Below are 10,589 nucleotides of genomic sequence, written 5' to 3'. Positions count from 1 at the left end.
TTACATTGTAACTTCTAATATTCTATACGTACGAACCTATTTATCTAAATATAGTTAAGTATGAAAAAGAATTTTTTTTAATAAATATTTTAATAATACAAATAGACAAAAACAAATATTATGTACAAATCTCAAGGTAATTACTAGGTAATAAGAATGTAGATAATCCTACTTTTCACTAAGGTTATCTTAATAATATTATTCACTTTAATATCTAATAAATTAATTTACGTATACGTACCTATTTAGCCTCGGGCATGAGTCATAACCGTAGAATTAGGCAATTAGAAACGAAGTTTTGAACTATTATTTATTTTTGCCAGGGCCGAAAAGGCATTTTTATTCATTAAAAATTTTTTTTCGGCCGACTTGATCTTCTACAATGCAAAAAAATTTCGATGAATTCCCAACGAGTCACACTGTGACGCAATTGAGTGTGACACGTCGGGAATCGACCGGTGTTTGTTCTAGTAGGTACAAAGGCTTGAAAGAGATTTTTTCCTTTTAAAAAAAATAATAATAAATAAATTAATAAATAATAATTAATAAAAATAAATAAATAAGTTGCGATTTCTTTAATGTGCTTTTAGATAACTTTGTTGGAGCAAATTTAATATTTGATACAAAATATAAAATTAGGAAAATTCAAAAACGAGTAGGATTAACCTACTTTAAAACTCTTAGGATTTGAACTTTGAACCCTCAACAGCCCTTGCCAGTAATAAGTATTATTTACAATTTACATAATATATTCGAATGTTACCAATGCAAACTGAATCCAAGATTCTTAACTTGTACGAAAGTCTTAAATATGTGATCCCATAATTTACTGCTGATGCCAAAAGCTGAAAAAAAAGAAAGTTTATTTAGTAAATACTATGTAAGTTAGGTGATAAAATTCATAAGCTACGAGAATAAACAGCACAGAACTGCAGCTAATAACAGTGCGGTGGACTGTTCATGAGATCCTCGGACAGTGGTGTCTTTACATCATAATAATATCATGGCTTTTAGTAAACCTACTTATGCACATAAAATAGTTCGCGAAAGGGTCTGGTGTCTTGAAACAAGGTTTACCACAGGTTTTGCGTAGTTCAAGTATAGCAGCCCCCACATTATAACTGTTTAATAAAATAGCCAGTAGGTAGTTAAGTCATCATCACCATCATCTTAACCCACTAGCTCACTACTGAGTACTGAACATGGGCTTCCTCTCAGAATGAAAAGTGCAATCATAGTCCACCACGCTGGTCAAGTTTTGATTGGCAGACTTCATCCACCTTTGAGAACATTACGGAGACTTCTCAGGCATGCAAGCAAGTGATATTTAATTGAAAAAAACGCACACAACTTCGAAAAGTTAGAGGTGCGTGCCAGAAATCGAGCCACCTACCCCGCGAATAAGCTGACGTTTTGAACCTAATGGTAAGGACGTCAGCCTCCTATTCGCCTTAAGAGCGGTTATAGTCTTGTTGTTTTAAATGGAAATAATGTGGAAAGAATAAATGTATGTACGTACCCTTGTCATGGTTGAGGAAGTGGTGGTTGGAGTGGTAGCGCTTCATGGCGTAGAGGTAGGTGCCGTCCCGCGGCGAGCCGTGGTGCACGTAGTAGTGGATCATGTCGTAGATCAAGTAACCTGTAACAGTAAAAATTCACTTCAGCCTATGGGTGTCTACTGCTGGATTACCTTTTTTTCGCTTGCATAGGAGATGTCTATAATTCACTCTTGGCTTGAAGGTAAAAACTTTACGTGTGAGTCAACCGCTTAAGGATGCCAACGTTTACAGTTACTCGCTGTTCTGTGGTGGAGTGGAATGGTAAAACAAGTTCGTGAAGTTCCTGAGCACACTCTTAAAAGTATATCCAATGCAAGACCAATAACGAGGTCGCTTCCTCATCCAGCTGATTCCCGCCAACCTCCTTACGTTGTCGGTCCATCGTGCTGAAGGGCGCCACAGCCTAATTTTACAAATAAGACTTTAGGGTTTTCCGGCTCTAAAAGCTATCTTTCGTACGACAAGCATGGTTTACCCTCAGCCAATAAAGGTTTCGGCTATTTATTAATGATTACCGAGTGGTGAAAATATAGTACGCCTTGGGAGATTACGGAATCTAGGTCAATATATAGCATGAGTTACCTATAAGTGCGCCAGTCAACTTGATCAGCGAATGAGTAAAGAGGAGTGAGGCAGGCAAGTAGAGTATGACAGCCAGCAGCAACGCGGGGATTGGCGGAAACACTTGCCTCAGCCCGTCGAAGGGAACCTGGATAGTACCAAAACCACCTATGAAGGTGAGAAACCAATACAAGTGAAGTTGTCTTTGGTGTTACTTATAAAATTTCTCTTCGATTAATTGGTATAGTATATAAAACACTAATAGCACTTCCTCGATCTAATTCCTGGCTACGGTTATGCACAGCTACAGTGCAAAACCTTAGTGTGTAACCTTGTTGGGAATACTTATTTCCATAGAATCGTATCGTGCCAGTTGTTGAATATAAGACATTCTCTATCGTATGGTTCATATAACTTCTCTAGTACCGGAACTGGATCAGAATCCTTTACTAAATATCTTATAGAAAGTTGATCCTGAGGGAGCATGTCCAACAAAATGTAGAAGTAAACATAACGTAGCAAACCTTATGATGCATTCCATGAATGAGAAAATGTAGCTGAATGAGTATAACCGAGGAGCCGGGGTCGTGGTGGAACACCCAGCGGTGCAACGAGTACTCCAGCAGAGTCCACAGGAAAAAGCCGAAGACAATGTGACCCACGAACTCGAGCCCTGACAGACTGGCTTCCTCGCACGAATCTGTGGAAGATAGGTACAGTGTGACGCTATGTCTAACAGCTGTGATACCTATTCTGGAGTATCCTAGATATTTTAACGTATGATTTTGTTTGTATTTCAATGTATTGATTAAGTAGGAAATCAGAATTATCAACATTATTATTATTAGGTACGCTTATCTTTAGTCTTTAAGCTATGAAGGTCTTCCAGAAAGTCACGTCTTTATAATATTTACCTAAGTTATTAGACATTGATGTCGGAACCAACCTATAGTTTTGAACTTACCACCACAGAACACATGGTCACGAAACTGCAAGACGCCCATGCATACGATGATAGGTATCCAGAACATGGGCACGACGTACCACGGCGTGAAGGTCAGGCTCTCCAGCACGGGGCTGGCGAAGAGTCTGCACTTCCGGTACACGGCGCTGTTGACCCACAGCTCGTAGTGCGGGGCGATCTTGTGCAGCTGGGACAGGAGAGGCTTCGACCAGTCCAGTCTGCTCTGGAAGAAATCAAACGTAATTATTTACACTGATCTTGATGCTACTTTAACAGTTTCGGGCATTTTAGGGGTGGTTTCAGAACGAGTCACACCCATGGCCCAATCGTGTAACAGTGTGACACATTGAGAATCCATCGAATTTTTTTCCCCATCGAGTCACATCCACAGTCTGTTACAGTATGAGTTATGACTCAAAAATATATGGGTTTAGGGTTGATTTTCTCTGAGCAAGTCTTCCCTGGCCAGATATTATTGTTCGGCGAGCATGTGCGAGAGCATGTGTGACCTTCGTACATGGCCGACGGACTCGATGTCGATAATATAATTAGCCGGTGATTAGGAGTGAAAATCAACGGCTCGTTAAATTTATAACGTTCAGTTAACAAAGCACGCTGTAGTATTTAGATACGGTCTACTAGCGAGTGACGTAGCATGGCCAATCCTGAACTTTTTTTAATTCTTAAACAAGTTAGCCCTTGACTGCAATCTCACCTGGTGATAAGTGATGATGCAGTCTCACATGGAAGTGGGCTAATCTGGAGGGGGTATGACAGTAATTATTAAACCCATACGTACCCCGGTTTGGTTTCTACATGGTATCGAACAGGAACGCTAAATCGCTTGGCGGCACAACTTTGCCGGTAGGGTGGTAACTAGCCACGGCCGAAGTCTCCCACCAGACGTGGAATATTACCTAGGTAATATTATTGCGTGTGCGGTAGGTATATTCACTTGATGTTTCAAAATTTTATATTGCCAGTTTTTATCAAACACATACCGTTTGATAAAAATGGGCTTGATAAAAACTGCCATACCCTTTCCAGGTTAGCCCGCTCCCATCTTAGACTGTATCATCACCAAAGAGTAAATGTATATCACTTATCACCAGGTGAGATTGCAGTCAAGGGCTTACTTGTATATGAATAAAAAAAAAACAATACAAATAAAATCAGTCTAAAAAATATTTAGGTAAGTATACCTACACATTGGGTGTGAGAAACGTTTATCGAGATAACAGAAATTACGCGTCTCCTTATCAGTTGTAACATAAAATAAAATACCTCACCTTGATTATCGATTATATCGCCGCATATTACAAATATCTAATCCGCCGAATTTCCTTGCCTGCTTACTCAAAGCTATAGATAGTACGCGACATGTCGAGATGGCATATGAGGCGGGGGGACGCCCCTCACACTCGCACTTCAACCGCGCTGTCCCGCACCGGGGGCTGTGCGGTTGTGCGGGGCGTCCCCACCCCGATTGTCATCTCGACCTGTCGCGTACTATAGGCATTACATGTTTTTACGTGGTACAGAAACACGATAGGCTACTTTTGTCCTGGAAAATCAAAAGTTACCACGGTATTTTTAGAAACCTAAATCCACGCGGGCGAAGCTGCGGGCATCAGCTAGTAGCAAATAAGGCGTGTTCCTTGTGTAGTTCTGCATATTTAAGTAGATCGTCAGGTACGTACTCGTAGGTAAATTTTCCCGAACTGTCATGCCAAGTCAACAGCACACACCTGTGTTATCTGTTCCGTGAAGCAATAGTTTGTCAGAACCGATAAGCGCGTCACCAAATATCGATTAATTATCTTTTTTATGTCCAACAGAAACGACTGAAGGCACTGGCGGACTATACCAGGCCTTGGGTGCTTGGGTCTGGGATGGCTGTGCTTAGTACCTAAAATAATATTGCACCATCCGCAGTCCCTGAATCCACTATAGTTTAGGAGTGCTGCACCCTGCGTTGTTAGGGTTCAGTAGTTAAGACTTGGAGTCCAAGTTACTTAGTACCTACAATATTAATTCACTATGAACACTTCCCGAATCTTGATAACTAAGGCGGGCAGAAACCCTACAGCAACAGGATTATGGAGTTGGATCCAGAATTTTTCATAGGATCACCACGGAAACCTCTACTGCTGATTCAAAAAGCAAAATGCAAATCGATCCAGAAACCTCGGATAAATCGGTGTGCATACATAAATTGTGCTTACTTAGCTCATGAATTTGCTCTTGAATATCTGGTAGCTGATTTTCGTTCATTTTCATCAGAACTCATTCGTAGGTTTCGTTTTTGTATAAAAAAAATTCGCGCTCGCTCCGCTTCATATTGTTCAGTGTCTTGTTGCTAATTTTGCCTTTGAGAACCTCCCAAAATACAAAAAGACCATAAAAGGAGCCATTTTGTGATAAGTACCTATGCCTCAGGTATCTGATAGTCTAAATACGGCTTAAAGGTCTGCCATAATCTGCGTGTCACATATCGCCTAAATATGCCTATCGGACATCCAGGTGGGAGGACTACTTTATCAGATACTTAGAATTAGGTTACGGTTGCTATCAGTGTGTATGGTACCTACTTATATCTATTTTTCCGAGTGTCCGCTATCGATCGGCAATTAATAAAGTTAATCTGCAAGTCGCATGAGTCATCAACACAGTCTACGCCGTAATATTTACCTACCTTATGTACTGGCGGTGTGGCGGCGTCCGGCGCGGGAAAGCTTTGAGCTTAATTAAATAGCTGTTTATTGATTCCCAACTGCTGCTACTCAGCATTGATCATTTTCCTAACAGATATATACTCGAACTATGAGGCGAAAATTATTAATACCTCCAATGTGCCTCAAAGCTGTTCCTAGCCTAGTTGTTCTACGCGGCTTCGTACCGGAAGTCCGGTGGAACCCTTATAAGGCACGTGACTGCAGGGTTCCGCACCTAAAAAGGAAAAACGGAACCCTTATAGGATCACTTTGTTGTCTGTCTTTCTGTCTATTTGTCTGTCCGTTTGTCGTGTCTGTCAAGGAAATCTATAGTATACTTACTTCCCGTTGACCTAGAATTATGTTTGGCAAGTAGGTAGCTCTTTTATAGCACAAGTAAAGGAATAAATCTGAAAACCGTGAATTTGTGGTTACATCACAGAAAAAAAAAATGTGTTACAATTTTCAAAGTAAGATAACTAACTATACCAAGTGGGGTATCATATGAAAGGGCTTTACCTTTGCATTCTAAAACAGATATTTGTTTATTTTTATGCATAATAGTTTTTGATTTATCGTACAAAATGTCGAGAAAAATACCCGAGTACAGAATCTTTGGTTCGCGAGTCTGACTCTCACTTGGCCGGTTTTTTTTCTGCAACTGCGAGCGGCTCGGTGCGCTTCGCTTCGCGTCGACTCTGCGTCAATGTGAGCCAACCCATAAGTGGTAGTTACTTATAATAACTGTACTACTTTGCAATTGAATACATTTCCGCAATAAACCTCGGTTCACGTTTATTGCAGCTCGCTCTTGACCTGTTTTAATAATATTCCAGGTCAAGCATGGCGCCAATTAGTATCACTTCAGTTAATTAACTGTTAATGTCAGAATCGTCGTGCTTCCACGATTCAGTCTGGATTGTGCTTACCTACCTATACCTACCTACTTAACCTAGGCACGGCCTACTGTGGCACGGCCTTAGCCAGAGGGAGGGGGGAAATGAATTAATAGAAATGGGCCACGACCCTCAGTAATGAATAGTACGATACACAGGGAGAACCTATGTAAGCAACTATCTAGGTTCATGGTCATAGCTAGGAGTGGATTTCAGAAAACTTGACGAGATACCTACCATATTAATTGTACAGAAATCGTCCGGTTACAGTTTTATTACAAGTATAGATTGGTTAGGTACTTGTAGCTTGCGTCTCGGAGATGGATACAGGCTAGGTGGAAAATTAAAGAGATCCCACGGGACTTAAAAAAAAATCTACGCGGACGACGTCGTACACCTGACCATCATCTAGTAAGTTTACATTATAAAAAATTGTATGTTCCTATTGTCCATATTGTCTTGCGGTTGTATCCATGCCGCAAGCACCCAATCTAAACCCATCGCTGGCCCACTACCGATCAACTCAAAAGTTAGAGGTGCGTGTCTGGGATCAAACCCCGGACACCCGAATCTTAACCTACGACTATCGCCGCTTCGCTTGGCTACGATCGCAAGTCCTATACAATTACTGAGATGAAACTTTCAGTCAAATATAAAGTTTTCATAATAATATACGGCTTATTTTAAATCAAACTGCCCTAACGTTGCCCCACTAGTGACTAGAACCCGAGATAGAACCTGATCGGGCGCGTATAGTTTTTTTTTTTTTTTTAGAAAGTGGTAAGTAGGAATAAGTATTTAGTTCAACTGTACCTCGAGCTCCTCTAAAAAGGCAATCTGCTCGTGATCCATATCAGCCTCTCCCTTGGTGATGATCCTCCCGCTCGCACTCACTCCCCCCGTCAGGTTCGCGTCCTTGCCACTGTCCACCCTAAAGTCGTTCAACATGTGGTAGGCACTGTAACTGTGTCCGTACAACTTCATCACCTGGCCGACGGGCTTTCCGCGGAATTTTTCCAACGTGTTGATGCCGCCGGGGTGGTCGCGGACGAAGTTCCGCAAGTCGTAAGTTTTCCCGCCCAAATTGACGGCGAACTCGGTCGAAGCCATGCCGGTCAGTGGCGCGCCGACAACTGAAAACTGTAACAGTGCCGCAGAAACTTATCAGTTTTCCGCGTGATAATAGTCAGACGATCGGGAACCTTTCATTCGCTTTGAAGCCTCGCGCAATACTGTAACAATTTCGTAGAGTTGTTAACTGCTAAAGATAATGTCATATTATTATTATTATTTCGACCCGAATTTCGTATCGGTAACGGAAAACTGTTTAATGAGCCCGATAATAAGAAATTAGGCTAATAAATTCTTTTTTCATGATATTTTATTCCTTTAATTTGCAGGCGATAAGCCCTCTTCAACTTACCTAATTGAAATATACTAGAAGAAGCAAAGAGAAGAAGTAAATATCCATGGTGGCCCATTCCGATACGCCATTTTATTCGAGAACACGTCAAACCGTCGAAACAAAAGCCTAGTATAATTATTGACATACACACATCACACTAATATTATAAAGGCGAAAGTTTGTATGTGTGTGTGTGTGTGTGTATGTGTGTGTGTATGTTTGCTCCTTCACGCAAAAACTACTGGACCGTGGCTTACCTGTGCCAGAATTGGTGCCAGTATTAATTAGCTTTTGACGAGATGAATAATTATCATTTATCTCATAGTTCGAATTTAATAATTTAGGACTTATACCTACCTACGTATCAAATGTGAAAATCACTGTACAACTGTGGTATGGATATGGATTGATGTTATTGGTAGGCACAAAGTGAGGCGCCAGGCAGGCACGCAGCTCGCACAGTAGTGCGATCTATTTAATGAATGCCTCTCGTTCTCTCTCTTTCATAAGAGATAGAGTTAAGTACGCGAGAACCGTCAAAGGTCTACCCTGGCTTAGTGGTAAGCGCTGTGGTCTTATTAGTGGGAGGTCCAGATTCGATTCCCGGCAGGGTTTGGAATTTTACAATTTCTAAATCACTGGTCTAGACTGGTAATAGGCTCTGGCCGTGGCTAGCCACCCTGCCGGCAAAGCCGTGCGGCACAACGATTTAGCGTTCCGGTACGATGCCGTGTAGAAACCAAAGAAGTATGGGTTTCATAAAAACTGATATACCCCATCCCGGTTAGCCCGCTTTCATCTTAGACTGCATCATCACTTACCAGCAGGAGAGATTGCAGTCAAGGGCTAACTTGTATCTGAATTTAAAAAAGGTAGGTATAGGTACCTACCTTTTTTTTAATTCAGATACAAGGTAGGACTCAAGGTAAAACCCACCCTATTGACAAAGCTCGTGACTTATTGTCCCAGTTTTCGGAATTCTCTTTGAAAGCGTAATCTAACAGTGTTTGCCGTGGAATTATTAATATTCATGGTTGCCGCGCCTCCATCACCGCCATTGGATCTGAGGCTCTAATAGCCACAGATCGATACCGCCACCTTGATGCCATGTTGCAACTGCACAAAATTCACACTCGCTTAAGGTCAGTACAGACGCTCTCCATTTAGACTGCAAACTTGCAATTTCAGTTTAGAAGCAGCAGCGGTGGACTTCGCTTTTGATCAATCGGACGTGTGGAACTCGACGCAGTTCCTCTTAGGTATGGGCAGTTGTCAACTGCACTGCAAGCGCGGATCCACCGTTGTGGGCACGATGGGCATGCCCACAACCCTAATACACTTATGACGTCACACCTTCACGGCCTATCGTGTTCGATCGGTGGTGTATGGGACACTGTACAAAATCTTGGTGAAAGCGTCATATAAACATCTTTGTATGCACTACAGTTTCTATGTTCGAATGCCCTATATCAATCATGAGCGAGTTCATACTCCGACTAGCACTTGGCCCATATTTCTGGGTGGGTGTGACCACAACCTTTTGTGAGGGCTGGAGCCTGGAGCCGCGCCTGCTGCGCTGAGATGTAGGGTGCAGGAGCAGTGTTGTAGCGCCGACTAATAGGACGATCATTGGGGCGGGTGTCAAGCTCGGGGCCCAACTGGTCCAAACTTCGTTAGCGTTATTTAGTCGTCGTAGTTTTCGCATCCAAAGTACAATTTTTCAGCGTATATTTATTTTAAATGCACTCTATCTACACAGGCCTTTAGTAGGTAATCAAGGATCGTTTTCTTGGAATAACACATGCCCATTATTGTAATGTTTCACATGGGATCGTTACCGCATGGCGGCGAATTCTCGTATTTTTTTAGAAGTGAAACTTTAACAGCAGCCTCACCTGGTGGTAAGTGATGTAGCAGTCTAAGATGAAAGCGGGCTCACCTAGCAGGCGTATAGCAGTTTAATTATTGAATCTCATACCTAAAATATTAGGTACTAGCTGTGCCCGCGACTTCGTTCGCGTGGAATAGTGACTTTTCGGGCAGCATGTACGTTAAAAATGTTCGCCGTGATTCTTTAGATTGACATAACTTTTTTATTTATGAACCGATTGACATGAAATAAACACTAAATGTTAAGTGAAGCTTACTACTATATATTAGTGAAAATCGTATCTAAATCGAATAAGCCGTTTCTGATATTAGCGTGCACAAACACACAGACAAACAGACAAAAAAAAAATTAATTACAATTTCGGGTTCGGCATCGATATAATAACAACCCCTGCTACTTTTTTTTATATATTTCCATTGTACAGACACCACTTTTCTACAATTTTATTATATGTATAGATATAAAAATTGAATGAAACTACTGTCGTTTGTCACTAATGTACCAGAACGCTAAATCGCTTGGCAAATCGTCCATGCCTATAACAGGGGTCATAATTAACCTGATAATTTTAAAATTGTAAATTCATAAATTGCCCTTAC

General features: G+C 41.4%; 1 protein-coding gene across 1 annotated transcript; it reads right to left on the bottom strand.

The window, feature by feature from the left end:
* Nucleotides 1-520: 520 nt before the first annotated feature.
* On the bottom strand, nt 521-8,178 carry LOC123868763 (dihydroceramide fatty acyl 2-hydroxylase FAH2). The gene is made up of 7 exons (XM_045911366.1): nt 8,118-8,178; nt 7,508-7,926; nt 3,085-3,307; nt 2,645-2,820; nt 2,142-2,268; nt 1,520-1,639; nt 521-845 (listed from the first exon to the last, which is right to left on the bottom strand). The coding sequence occupies exons 2-7, from the start codon at nt 7,802-7,804 to the stop codon at nt 760-762; spliced, it is 1,029 nt and encodes a 342-aa protein (XP_045767322.1). The 5' UTR covers nt 7,805-7,926; nt 8,118-8,178; the 3' UTR covers nt 521-759.
* Between the last annotated feature and the right edge of the window lie 2,411 nt (nt 8,179-10,589).

This window comes from Maniola jurtina, chromosome 10 (genome assembly GCF_905333055.1).
Source record: "Maniola jurtina chromosome 10, ilManJurt1.1, whole genome shotgun sequence".
Classification (NCBI taxonomy): domain Eukaryota; kingdom Metazoa; phylum Arthropoda; class Insecta; order Lepidoptera; family Nymphalidae; genus Maniola; species Maniola jurtina.
The sequence above is the reverse complement of the archived record's forward strand: the minus strand, read 5'-3'. Positions and strand labels throughout refer to the sequence as shown.

Coding starts and splice junctions, on each gene's coding strand:
- LOC123868763 (XM_045911366.1), bottom strand. CDS start 7,804: ATGGCTTCGACCGAGTTCGCCGTCAATTTGGGCGGGAAAACTTACGAC. Junction 2,269..2,644: donor TTCATGGAATGCATCATAAG/GTTTGCTACGTT, acceptor GGTACTATCCAG/GTTCCCTTCGACGGGCTGAG. Junction 846..1,519: donor CTTCCTCAACCATGACAAGG/GTACGTACATAC, acceptor CTTTTTTTTCAG/CTTTTGGCATCAGCAGTAAA.